This window comes from Chroicocephalus ridibundus, chromosome 17 (genome assembly GCF_963924245.1).
Source record: "Chroicocephalus ridibundus chromosome 17, bChrRid1.1, whole genome shotgun sequence".
In the NCBI taxonomy this organism is placed as follows: domain Eukaryota; kingdom Metazoa; phylum Chordata; class Aves; order Charadriiformes; family Laridae; genus Chroicocephalus; species Chroicocephalus ridibundus.
In genome coordinates, this window is record NC_086300.1 from 3272112 (window position 1) to 3285617 (window position 13506).

Consider the following 13506-nt stretch of genomic DNA (forward strand, 5'->3'; position numbering starts at 1 on the left):
AGGGTCTGCGGTGAGGGAAACGATCCACCGCTTTACCGAAAACAACCCCTAAGCAGGGCATTCGTTAGCACGGCGTCCGAAATTAAAGCAGCGTAAAGGCAGCAGGTAAGCGAGCGCGAAGGGAGACGGGTGGAGGGCGGCCTCAGAGCGGCTCTGCCCCACTCTGAGATTACAGCGAGAGCTGAATCTTCAGCTGGTGTAAATCACGGCGGCCCTGACTTCCATGAGGCTGCGCCAATTTACGTCATCTGACGATCTGGCCCAAATTCATGCAAGTCATTTCCAAAAAACCCAACGTTTTACTGTCATGAAAATGTCAACATTTATTTCTCAGCTCGCTGTGATGCCTGCAGGCTGAGCTAGCCCGTAACCCCGCTTTGCAAAAAAAGGGCAGGAGAATTTACCAGCACCGGCCGAAACCGCGCTGCTCTGACATTTCTGCCTTTCGACGCTTCTTGGTCCTTGAGGGAAGCGGGATTTTTCAGCAGGGCCTGGTGATTTTATATACGCTTTGATTTGCAAACCCGCCCGGCTGGTGCTGGTCTGTGAGTCCCCCCCGCAAGCCTGCACCAGACCTCCCCCCGCTGCGACACTGGGGGGGGTTCAGTGCTGAGTCCCTGAGCCCGGCGCCACCGAACGCTCCTCGGCTTGGACACCCCAAGCACAGGCATCCCCCGCTGCCCGGAGAAATCTCGGCCGGAGTATTTGAGTCCCGCAGAGCGAAGCGCAGGGTGCGCGGCAGGGGAGGGAGGCAGCGGCTCCGTCCGGCAAGCGCAGCTCCCGTCCCGCAGTTCCGCTCCCCGTGGGCAGCCGTCCCCCACGGAGGGTCTCGGAGGAACATCTCGTCCCACCAGAGCGTAAAAAATGTTTAACTGAGACTCTTGACTTGACGGTATGTAACAAAAAAAAAAAAATAATAAAAAAAAAAAATAAATATGGGCTGTTGCCAAAATGCAACCCAGAAGCGGGAAAGGGTGAGTGGGAGAAGCTTGGCAGAGCGTGGGCAGCTGCCAGCCCGGAGCCGTCCCCGGGTTTCTGTCCTCTACGGGCCCGGCAGGAGCTTGCAGAGAAGGTCGATGACAAGCGACGCCGGCTGCACGGTGTCGTACTCTGCAAACAGGTGACAGAAGTTCTCTGAATCTGTCTGGCTTTTGGCCACGAACCCAAAGATCCTTTGGAAAAGGAGAGAGCGCCTTATGTAGTTTGCATCCAGGAACCCAAAGGAATACGCTTAAGCTAGCCCCGGCCGCAAAGCACAACCCCGGTTCCAGCAATTCCACCTTGGCCCGCTCCCCAATCACGTTTACTTGGAAGCAAAACAGCCGGGAGAAGTGTTTCTGGCAAGGCTTCCCCAGCTGTGAAAAGTTTCTTGAAGGCAAGGTAGAGCCAGATACAAACTCCCTTCCTGAGCCCGGCGCGAGCCGTCGCTGGGAGGCTGACGGACTCGGACGGGGGCTTTCTAAACGCGGAGAATTGGGCTCCGCCAAACCCCTCATCAAGACCTACAAAGCAAACTCCCTCCCCCCGCCCCGGAAAGCTTCACCCACCTGTCCCACGTCTCATCCTGCCACCACGTTAAGTTTTATCGCATCCCCTCTTCATTTTTAAGCGTTGATTCTTCGCTGCCCCGTGAAGCTTCGCAACGCGCCCGCTGGGCAGCATCTCCCCCCGCCCCCCCCCCCGCCGCCCCCAGGTTCCCACCGCCACGCTTCGGCGGCGGGATGTCCCCGTGCGGGTCTCACCTCGAGGACTTGCAGTATTTCTGCCACCTGCGGGAAGAACAGAATTGGCTTTGCTCAGGGGAGCGATACTTAAGCCACCCCGCCAGCTGCAAAGTCAAGGTTTGTTTTTGGCCAGCCCCAGCGCGTTAAGGCCGGGGCTGCCCAGCCTGGTTGGGATTTGGGGGGGACGCGAGACCTCAGCCCCCCGAGCGGCCGGTAACTCACTTTCTGTTCTCAGGGTCCATCCCGCAAAACCGGATGGCAGCCAAGGGGTAGTGTCGCCTGAAGAACACCCTGGGGGAGGAGGAGAGGGCAGCGTTAGAGGAGGAAAGCGCCGGGGCAGAGCTGCTGGGAGAAAACAGCCGTGTGCCCATCCGAGCCCCGCTCAAGCCGTGGTGGCTGCTGGGGAACAGGGGGGTGGGAGTCCCGCTCCCCGGGGCTGCCCCCAGACTGGCAGCGCTTGGGTTCTGCCAGGTCCTGCCTCCCGCTCTCGAGATGTCACCACGAGCTTCACCCATCAACCCCGAAACCCGAAAAGAGGGTGTAGGCAAGGGGGGGTCGGGCTCTTCTCCCAAGGAACAGGAGATGGGGCAAGAGGAAACGGCCTCAAGTTGCGCCAGGGGAGGTTTAGGATGGATATTAGGCACAATTTTTACACTGAAAGGGTTGTCAAGCATCGGAAGAGGCTGCCCAGGGAAGGGGTCGAGGCACCATCCCTGGGGGCGTTTGAAAGCCGGGCAGACGCGGTGCTGAGAGACAGGGTTTAGTGGTGGTTTTTGTCAGAGTTAGGTCGATGGTTGGACTCGATGATCTGAAAGGTCCCTTCCAACCCGGGCGATTCTGTGATTCTGTGAAATCTATCCCCGGGTTGCGACACGGATTTGCCCTAGCAGGCCAGCTTTCCTCCTGACGTGCTGTGGGTCAGCACGTTGGCAGGCTGAGGGGCAGGAGGAGAGCTGGGCGGCCGCGGGCGAGCTGCGTTTCCGTCACCGTTTCGCTCTGCCCGGCGCCTCGCCAGCGGCGAGTCCGTGTCAGCGGCCCCGTCCCGACCCTCCCCGGGCGCCTCTTACTTCCTCTGGACGTCGGTCAGCGTGACGCCCTGCTCCGTCGCCCTGAAGTGCACCAGGGTGGGGGTGGGCAGCGTCTCCAGCTCGAAGGTGGAGGAGATGGCTTTCTGGATGGCCGGCGCCCCCGTGAGCGTCTCCACGTTCACCGAGTTGAGGTACAAGACGTTGCACACTGCAAGGACAGCACGGAGCCCGGCTCAGCGCGGGGTCCGCGGCGTCCCGCGGTGGTGCCGAGCGCAGCGGGGCCGGGGCCCAGGCGTCGTCCCGCGGAACCGGACACGGCTGCGCGGGTCAGATTTGTTTTTGATGAAAATTGAGGATTTGGTGACTCAGAAATTCCTCACAAATTTATTTCGGTTTACTTTAATTCTTTGTGCTAATTGTTTTAAAAGTCCAAGTATTTAATTTCCGGTTTTTAAATGTCACATTTGTTTTTTTTTTTTTTTTTCTGTTTATTACATATTTTCTTTAATGAAAAGCAGAAATACCCCAAGCCAACTAACGGCTGAAGGCCAACCTAAAACATGACATTTCAGGCTGATTGAGCTGTTTAAAGGGCTGTTCTGGGTCAAACTAAACTTTTCGGCTTGCCAACTGATTTTTCAGAATTTCCAGCAAAACAACGCAGTTCCCGACTCCCCCGCCTGCGCCGGGACCCACCGGCACGGTCTCCTGCCCGTCGCTCCCTGCTCTCACCTGGAGCTGGGGGCACCCGGCTGCGGAGGAGAAGCAAAGACCCTTCCCCGTCCTGCTGCGCCGTTTCCATCCCTCTCCCATAAGGTCCCTCAGCAATTTAACCAGCCCCCGACTGCCCCCTCCCTCTCCCAGAAACTCCAGATCTTCAGTGCCCATCGGTTCAACGCCCCGGTTGAGGCCGATCAGGAGACAGGCTTAAAAATCAGGGGCTGTTTGAAATTGTGGGTCTTTTCTCAGCCTTGGGACCTCGAGAACTGTCTTTTCAAGCTTTCCTTCACCATGGTGAGGTCCAAAAGTCTCCTTTCTTTAAAAATATCAGGTTCCCTTACAAGCCCATGATCTGAGGACATGAAGAAAACCTGCAGGTATCTCCAGCCTGGTGATAAAGCCAGGAGGGGGACATCACACCGGCACTGGGGTGACCTGCTGCTTTGCGCAGCGCCGAAGACTTTTCGGCTTCTGCTGTGAATGGTGTCAGAGCGGGCAACACAAAAATATAGAGCCCGGTGTTTGACAGGGAAGGACTCCTGCCCAGAGCCCCATCTACTGCCAGCTCGCCCGGCCCCCGCTGGCAGCAGCCTTCTCCTGGGCTCACCAGCAGTTTTCTTCAGCAGGGCCGGCGCGGACTCCGGGGCGCAGTCAGGGCTGTCTTCTCCGTCAGCAAGATCTGCACAAAAGGAGAAGCGGGAGCACTTGATGCCACAGGTCAGGACAAAAGGAGAAGTGGGAGCACTTGATGCCACAGGTCAGGACAAAAGGAGAAGCGGGAGCACTTGATGCCACAGGTCAGGCTGCTCCGGGCCACCGCTTTGCATGGGGTGAAATTCTTCTTCTCGGCCCAAAGACCGCTTCCATTGCCGGGGTTTCGAGCAGTAATTAATCTAATTGTCCTCCGTCTCCCTCTCCTGGCTCAGTTCCTCTCTGACCTCCCCGCTCCTCCTTGCCTCGCCCACCCTCAGTGCTCCCCTGCTTTGCTGACCACCCTCCATCCCCAGCAGAAGCCGGTCACCACCGTCTCCTACTCCAGTCGGCTCCTGCAGGTCCCAGCTCCACCGGCAGCCAGGGCAATCGGCCCCGTCGTGGGGGCACATGGGCGGTCCGGCCCCCTCCCCACTGCAGGACCATCCCCCCCCACCCCAGACCGCGGGAGGGACCACTGGGGGCATCTCTCCTGCCCCCGACACCTACCTCGGGTGGGGATGCTGAGCTTGCAGGGCAGTGCCAGCGGGGTGATGGCGTGCTGGTACACGAAGGCAGAGAGGCTCCCTGCAACACGGAACGGCACGTCAGGGGGGGGACTGGTGCCCAAAACCTCCCACCGGCGTGTTTCTGGCTCCTCAAGTGTCCCAGGGACCTCAGAAGGAGGGGAGGGGGGGGGCTAAGCTGGACTGTTTGGGACCTCACAGCAACAAAAATGGGTTTTCCAACCCCCACCCCACGTTCTTGCTTTGGAGGCTGCTACCACAGCCTGACGGGCAGAGAAGGGCGGGCAGGAGCCAGAGGCTGGCGGGCCCCCATGCCAACACCCCCGCTGCAGGCACGGCCGCTGCTCCGAGGGGCTTCGGGGACCGCTCTTGGGGTTGCCCGGGCTGCGGGTGACGGCACCATCCTTACCAAAATACAGCTGCTCGCTGGCTCCTTTCAAGTGCACCCCTTTGGCAGAGGACTCAATGAGGAAGTGCCGGACGAGGTCACCGCTCTCGTCGCCTGTGAGTGGGACCGAAGACGGTGTCAGCATCGGTGTTTCCCCCCTGCCCACCCCTGCCTGCCCCGGGGCTCCATCCCAGGGCATCCACCGGAGCTTCTGCTCTGCGTGGGGATCACGGTGCCAGCCCCGGTGCACGGGGATGGGCACATGCAGACCCCGCTGCCAGCCTCCCTCACGCACCCAGCGTCCCGCGGCTTCTCAGCTTGCCATAGTTTGGCTGGTTTCAGTTAAATCCCTGAAGCAAACCCCACCTCTCCCAGCGAGTCCCTCTACCTGTCTGGCTGCCGGTCGGAGAGACGGGAACCTTCATGGCCAGCCCGAAAGACCCCCGGTACGACGTGCTGTCCCGCACAACGAACGTGCCTGGCTCCTTGTCCTTCAGCAGCTGGATGGCTGTCAAAGCACAGGCACGGGCTCAGCCAAGGAAAACAGGTGGAACCTCCCCGCAGTTGCGTTTCGCGCCCGGCCGATGCTCTCGCGGGGAGACGTTCCTTGGCAGCCGCGAGAAATCATCGGGAGCCTTTGCTGAGGACGCGCACGTCCCTCGTGAGGGTACCGGCTGCAGAACACGGCCGGTGCCGGCCGCAGGTACATGGCCCCGGCAGACCGAGGGTCCCCGACTCGGTGCCACGGGTCCCTGCCAGGGGACAGTCAGCCCCGTCGCGGGCCGCGCTGCGCAGCAGCAGCACAGTCAGAGGCAGGAGAAATTTTGCTGGACCCGCAGAGGGGACAGAGGGGCCGTGGCACAGCCTGTGTTTCTGAGCCTTCTTCCCCCATGGGTCTCTCCATGCCCATCAACCCCCCGAATGCTCTGAATTGCCACCACCGGGTCCCCGCAGGAGCTCAGCGCGGGCGAGAGCGGGACCGAGGTGTGTGGGGAGCAAACCCCCGCCTGGGGAACGGGCAGCAGTCCTGCGGGCCTGAGGTGGGGCGATCCCAGCAGGGACACTCGTGCCTTACCTTGGTCCCTGGTTATGCTCGGCTTGAACCAGTATTTCGACGTGTCCATCACAAACTTCATGGTCGGCTGCCCAGCCCTGAGGGGACCTGCAAGAGACCTTATGGCATCAAGGCCAGCGTGGGACCCGAAAGACCTTCACAGCAGACAACAGAGAGCAGGATGGGGCTCTAGCAAAGACATTTCTCTTTCAGGCCGGCCAGGGTTGAGGGGTTTTTTCCAACCCTTTTGATCAGAGCTTCCTCCCCGCTCCCCAGAATGATTCATTCTCCACGTAATTATCTCTCTTGGCAGGCGGCGATGGAGCGCAGAGGCAGCGGATGGAATCCCCCAGCAGTGCCAGCCTGCCCGGCCCCGCACAAGTCCACTGGACCATGGGGATTTACACCCGCCGAGGATGTGACCTGCAAAGCCCTCCTGCTATTCCCATAAGAATCCCAATTAAAACCCTCTGCCCGGAGAGCTGTCTCTGCTAATCTCCTCCCGAGAACAACAGCCCTATTGTTTACCCTTCAATGAGGGACCTTATAAACTCTGGTATCTTTAGATGTCCTCCAGAGCAAACTGGAACCCCAACCCCTCCTCCCCACCCGTTCTGGGCCCACAAACAAGTATGAAATGACAGAATTACGGTCCTCATTCTCAGGTACTACAAATAAGCGTGTCTGCATCTCTTTCAGGGGACCAGAGCGTTTTTGCCTGCTGAGTGCGGGGATGTCAGTGGGCAAAACACCGTGTCTGACACAGGGTCATCAGCAAAGAGCCGAGACCACCGCAGAGCCCTGCAGCCCTGCGGAGACGCGCTGAGGATCTCCAGCTCCAGCAAGGACTGGAGATCCTCACGTCCTCTCCTTCACGTCTCTCACCCACAGTTAAACCAGAACAGAAAATGGTGTCTGCTCCCCCTTTTCCTGGCAGCTTCTGGGCTCTGCAGCTCCTTCCACCCCCCCCGGCCCCAGACCCCGTGGCAGGGAGGTGACTTACTGTCGGAGACGCAGGAGAGCGCTGGTGCCGACAGCGCGGCGTTGAGGCCCCCGAGCCCCGCGGCCGGGCTGCAGCTGGGAGGGGGGCTCTGCTTGGCAGAGGCCGGGGGGGGTTTGGCCAGCCTGGAGGATGCACCTCCGTGTTCCAGGCACCCGTTCACCAGCAGCACCGGGATGTCGGCTGCCGAGTTGAGGATGGAGGGGGGGCAGCTGCTGGCCTGTCCCTTCTGGGATGGGGAGGCGTTGGCTTTGGTGGAGCAGGTTGTCCTGGGCTGGTGGAGGCTCAGGCCAAAAGCTTCTCCAGAGTGAGACCTGACGCTCGGGGAGGGTGGGCAGGGGCTGCCCAGGGAGCTGGCAGGGGACGGGCAGTCGGCCGAGCGGCAGGCGGCGAGGTGAGCATCCGAGTCGTCGTGGGGGAGCGAGTGGGTGCTGCTGCAGGAGGGAGAGGGAGAGCAGGAGGAGCTGAGCGGGGCTCGGCCGGGGTGGGAGGCACAGCCCACCCCAGAGACCGCGCCAGCCCTGCGGGGCAGCGACTCCCAGCCTGCGGAAGGAGGGCTTGGACTCCGGGACTTGGGAAAACCGCCCCGTGCGCCTTCCATCCCCACCACCAGCCCGAGCCTGGGACACGAGGCGGCATTTACCTTCCAAGGATGTAACTGGTGTCCGAGCCGGGGCTGGTGGAGAGCAGGGACACCCAGCTGCTCCTCTGCTGCGTCCTCATCACCTGCAGGGGCTTCAGCAAATTGTCGAAGCCCAGGGAGGTGCCCAGAGCCCCGGGGCCATAGGAGATGCTGTCGGTCTGTCCGGCCGTGCACTGCAGGGGGACGGCGACGCACTCGGACGCTTTGCTGCAGGTCGGGGAGGCAGCGCAGCTCGGGGCGGCCGAGCGGGGGCTCACGGGTCTGGGTGGGCTCGAGAAAACCACGCTGCCACTGGTGCTGTAGTTGCCTCTGAGTCCCCCCTTTTGGGGCAGGGAACCGTTGCCCTGGGGGGACCTGGAGAACGGCGTCCCCGAAGGGCTGGGGGAGCCCCGCAGCCGCTCGGGACACGTGGCTCTGCCTGGCGTCATCTCTATGTATTTAATGTCTGCAGGAAGAAAGAGGAGGTCGTTACCGATTCAGTGCTCGAGTCAGGTTCGTTAGCTAAGCTCAGTGGGGGACACGCGTCTCTGTTCTTCTTGCTGTCGATTTTGGCTCCTGTTCGCAAGCTCCGGCAGGGCGGGCGGGGGATGCTGCTCCACCTCCAGCGCTGCAGGGACCCCCAGGTGCCGCGGGAGACCCCCGTGGCCCAACGCTGCCCTCCCTTAAGACCCTAAGAGGGCTGGTTTCTCCACGGACACTAGTCCATGGTGACCCACCCCAGTGCTGGCGGGCTCGGCGGGACGAGGGGTTACACGCGGTCACGTCTGGCAGCACAGACCCCCCTCGCCGGCATCGCACAGCCGGCGCGTGCCGAGACCTGCAGCAGGAGGTGGGTGTTTCCTCCATCAGCCGCTCCATTTGTACCTGACTCAAGAGAAAAACATCCGGCTGCTCCCCCCAGGGATGACATCAGGTTCGGAGGGTGCCCACGGCTGGGCGGAGGAGCACGGGGGACGTCACCCACACCATCCTCCCCATCCTCCCCATCCTCCCCGTGGCTGCGGAGCGGGAGGCACAGCGAAGCCACACGGGACAAGGGCGGTTGCAAGGCTCTCGGTGTCGGCTACGGGACCGGCCAGCATGGCAGCGATGGCGCAGCCCAGGGCAGGGGCTGGCTGCTCTCCCTTCCCTCCTCCCCATCCCGCACAACTCTCTTTAGAGAAATAATTTCCAAGGTGGTTTCTGTGCCTGGGCCCCGCTGTGTGTTTCTTCCTGCTCTTCCATTCACACTCGGGGCAGGCAGGGCACCTCCTAGCCCCTTTGCTCGCCATTATTTATCCTATTTGATGGAGCAGCACTTGCTCCAAGACCTTCAGTGAAGCCTCACAGCCAGGAGAGGGGGGTGCCAGGCTCCCAGGTGCCCGATGCGCGTCAGTCACCGGGTTCCTTGAACAAGGCCGTAATTTCTGGCTGAGCTAGAAGATGCCTTTTGGCAAGAGACACTCAGACTTGATTTAAGGGCTTTCAGCGATGGCGAATTCATCACCTCCCCAGGAAGCTGTTCCAGTGGTTAATCACCTCCATCGCGAGGAGCGTGCGCCTCCCTTCTAGCCTGAACGTGCCCAGCTTTGTTTCCAGCTCCTGGTTCTTGCCCTGCCATGGAGTTCAGGAAAGTTCCCCTTCTTAAAGGTGTTTCTTGGAGAGAGGAAAACCTTTTTGTTGCAGCAATGACAAACTGCTCCTAACAGCCCTGAGCTCCCTGGCACGGATGTTACATGCCCCGGGACCTGCCGGCGAGGGCAGCTGGCCGGGGCAGAGCAGCCGACTGGAGTGCCAGGCACTGCCGACCCTGTTTACTGCAAGGAACAGCCAGACCTCTGGGGCATAAAAGCTTGACGAGCAGGAAAAGCGCAAGTCTGTACAAAAGTTACTCCCTGAGCCCCTTCTCCACGCCGATCCCAGCGCAGGATTGGATCGGCAGGGCCGGCGGAGAGCCGCCGAGGAGGCGCCGGGGAAGGCAGAAGGGCTGGTCCCCAGCCGGGACGCAGCTGGACCAGGCAGGGGAAGGAGCCAGAACCGCAGCCGTCCCCCTCCACACCCTCGCTGCCACGGGCAGCAGCTCCTCCAAAGCCGTCCTCGGAAAGGCTCCGGAGGGACGTGGTTCTGGTATCAGCGTGCAAACCCTTCCAGCGAGCTCTTGGCCGGATGCTTTTTGTCAATGTCTCCCTCAAAAGGGGAAAAGAAATGAGGATTTTAATTGTCCATTAAAGAAATAACTGAAAAGTTATTTCTGGTCTAAGGAGGCCTTTTGCCTCCTACTTCTCTGCCTTCGCTCCTGCTTATCAGGTGTGGTTAAACCTCAAATATTTGCTCAAGACCTTGGCGGGTTTTTCAGCACCAAGGAGTGGCAAAAGTGCCGCAAACACTGAGCCCAGCTGTCACGCAAGCCAGGAACACAAGGCAACGCTTCCCTCTCCTCTCCTCTCCTCTCCTCTCCTCTCCTCTCCTCTCCTCTCCTCTCCTCTCCTCTCCTCTCCTCTCCTCTCCTCTCCTCTCCTCTCCTCTCCTCTCCTCTCCTCCTACTCCCTTCTCCTTCTCCTTCTCCTTCCCCTCTCTTTCTCCTTCTCCTTCTCCTTCTCCTTCTCCTTCTCCTTCTCCTTCTCCTTCTCCTTCTCCTTCTCCTTCTCCTTCTCCTTCTCCTTCTCCTTCTCCTTCTCCTTCTCCTTCTCCTTCTCCTTCTCCTTCTCCTTCTCCTTCTCCTCTCCTCTCCTCCCTTCCTACTCCCTTCTCCTTCTCCTTCTCCTTCTCCTTCTCCTTGTCCTTCTCCTTCTCCTTGTCCTTCTCCTTCTCCTCTCCTCCCTTCCTACTCCCTTCTCCTTCTCCTTCTCCTTCTCCTTCTCCTTCTCCTTCTCCTTCTCCTTCTCCTTCTCCTTCTCCTTCTCCTTCTCCTTCTCTTCTCCTTCTCCTTCTCCTTCTCCTTCTCCTCCATTTCCTTCTCCTTCTCCTCCACCAGGCGGGAGCGGAAGGAGGTGGGTGAAGAGGGACGCTGTACAGCAGTAGGAAGTTTACATAAAAAAAATAAGAGCTGCTAAAAGAAAATAGAAAGCTAAAGTGAGGCTTTTCCCACTGAATTGAGGGCCAGATTTCCAGATGTTCAGTTCCACACTTGGAGCCAGGTTCTCAAAACCACTAGCACGCTACCTGCTGAGCCGCTCGGGACTCCAGCCCTCCAGTGGTGCCTGACGGAGAGGCGTCTGAGGGCCTCCAAACACCAGTCTGAGGAGCCAAGAGCTGAACTTGCCCTTTGTCAGGGTACTCCATCTGCAGGGCCACCCCCTTCCATCCCAGCGGGAAGCAGGGATGCCGCCCGCTCCAGGATCGCCCAAGCCCCGCGGTGTGCTCGCAGCGCGCCGGACCCTGCGCTCCCTGGCTCTGGCTTTGCCGCTTCCCAGCTCCAGCATCGGGACCCTGACACCCGCAGGGCTGCGGGTGGGTGCCCCTGGGGACACGCACCTCCTCCTCCTCCAACCCCACCTGCCTCACGCGGGCGTTTGCACGAGGGCTCAAGGAAAACGGAATTTTTTTCATGCCTTTAACACCCTCTCAATTGACCTTCCTCTGGAAAGAGGCCGGGGGAGGGATTTTCAAGGTATTTCCGTGTCTAAAGACACAGAGGGACGATAAGGCTTTTTGGAAGCAGAGGGACTGTATCACAGAACCACAGAATGGTTCGGGTTGGAAGGGACCTTAAAGACCATCTAGTCCCAACCCCCTGCCCTGGGCAGGGACATCTCCCACCAGCCCAGGCTGCTCCAAGCCTCATCCAGCCTGACCTTGGACACTTAAGGCACTTGAGGCAGCTAAACACACCACAGCACGCTGTCTGCCGGCGATACCCTGCGCAGAGTGCGTTGAGCAGCCAACACACTGCAAAAGAGCCGCAGGCGAGAGCGCTTGGACCGGCAGCAGCACACCCAGCCCGGCTCCGGATCGCAGGGACGCCAGAGAAGTGTTGCAAAAGGGTTCACGTAAGGCACCCAGGCAGGAGAGAGAAAAGAGGGGGTTGGTATGTGCTGCTGATGTTCTGCCTTGCGTATGCCAGGTAGGCTGCCGGAGGAGTGCGCAAGCCCTGGAAAAAGAATTTCCCTGGCAAAACCATTGGGAACATTTAAATGGGATGGTTGTGTAACCATCAGTACCTTAGCCCAGGGCTTTGGAAATTTGGCATCAAATCCTTGTGCTTCCACAGGTCAAGTATGACCCTGGGAGAGGCTCCACTGCCCTTTGGTAGAACTGGGGCTCTGCTGCGAGGGTGAGCACGCTCCGGGCACCGCTCCAGAGCCCCGTGCCTGTCTCTAGTCACTGATGGTAATAACTTGGATCGGGCGTTTTCCGAGAGCTACAAGTCCCATTCCTAATGAGCAATGTTTTCTCCAAGCCCAGGGAAACAAACGGGAGGTTGAATTAAAGGCCGTTCTCCCTGTTTGCTTTTGGATCCTGTTGAGCTAGCTGGACACGGGATGTTTCAAATGAGCTCAGAGCGGAGCCACCTAAGCACGTAAGCTCGGCAGAGAGCCTGGAGACACGGTCTGTTCTCCTGCTCCTTTATATGAAGCCCTGATGTCAGGAGACAGTATCCCACACGAGATGCTGATCCCACTGGGGAGGGTGGGGGATGTCACCCGGTTCCAGCCCTCCACGGGAGCACAGGACCTCATCCTGCCCTGGTGTGTGTCCAGCCTCTCTGCCCCGGGCTTTCACTCTGCCTCTTGCGAACGGTTTTCGTTAGGTCTGAGCTGCGCTGGCTCCACCGCACGACCAGCACCTTTTGCCTCACCTATTGCCTCCGCATCTTGTTTCCCGGTGGCAACAGCATCACCCTGAGCAGCAGGTTGGACCGCATCCTTCACCGGCTTGCACGTGAGTGGCTGAAAGGTCGGATCGATTTCTAGGATCAGCTTGTTGAGAGTCTCTATGGATATGTCCAAGGTTGGTGACACCAGGTGAGCCTCCGGATCTGTGCTGGCGTCCTCCTCCTCCTCCTTCGGCTGACGCGGGGCAGCGGGTCTCTCCGAAGAGGCATCCTGCTGCCCCTTCCCCTGCTCCTGGGCAGCCACGGGCTCGAAGGCGGGGTGGGCTTCGTACAGCCCTGCGCTGGGAAGCAGGCGGGCGCTGGCGTGGACCACGGCGGCCGGGGCAGCCCAGCCCTCCCGCGAGCAGTAGCCGAACTTGATGGGCAGCGCGGAGCAGCCCGCGTACCCCGCCGGGCGCAGGCTCTTGCTTTCCTCCTGTGAGGAAACACACACAGTCTGTCCAACGCGCAACACGTGGTTTTGTATGACCTGTGACATGGTTTGGTTTTCTGGTTTGACGGCTTAGAGTCCAAGGGAAACCTCCTTCTCCTCCTCCTCCTCCTCCTCCTCGCCTCCCTTTCTCCAGCGGGGACCTCAGACCCCTTCTTCAATCCAGCGTCTCAGGCGGAAGAAGAATCTAAGGAATGCAGGGAGAGGAGCGGTTACACAGGCATGCCCAGGGCAGGAGCAGACTTCAGCGGAAAAGTCTATAAAAACGGGGATTTGGAGCGCAAAGCTGGAATTCAGCACATAAGAAAACAAGTCATCCTGTATTGCTTTTCCACCCCCCTTCCAGCCTCTGCTCCTGGTGCCACAGTGCATCCGGGCAAGTGCACGGAGGATTAATCTGCAACAGCTTTTCAGGATTCAAAGGCCTAAAAACTACATTCTGCTTTATTTGCACAGCGCTTTTTTTTTTTTTTTTTGGTTAAGAATGAA

General features: G+C 59.7%; 1 protein-coding gene across 1 annotated transcript; it reads right to left on the reverse strand.

The window, feature by feature from the left end:
- Positions 1 to 371: 371 nt before the first annotated feature.
- Positions 372 to 13108, reverse strand: TNS4 (tensin 4). Its single transcript, XM_063354856.1, has 12 exons — positions 12552 to 13108; positions 7775 to 8219; positions 7135 to 7565; positions 6153 to 6239; positions 5466 to 5585; positions 5099 to 5191; positions 4673 to 4750; positions 4080 to 4151; positions 2792 to 2960; positions 1947 to 2015; positions 1743 to 1769; positions 372 to 1172 (listed from the first exon to the last, which is right to left on the reverse strand). The coding sequence occupies exons 1-12, from the start codon at positions 13063 to 13065 to the stop codon at positions 1043 to 1045; spliced, it is 2235 nt and encodes a 744-aa protein (XP_063210926.1). The 5' UTR covers positions 13066 to 13108; the 3' UTR covers positions 372 to 1042.
- Between the last annotated feature and the right edge of the window lie 398 nt (positions 13109 to 13506).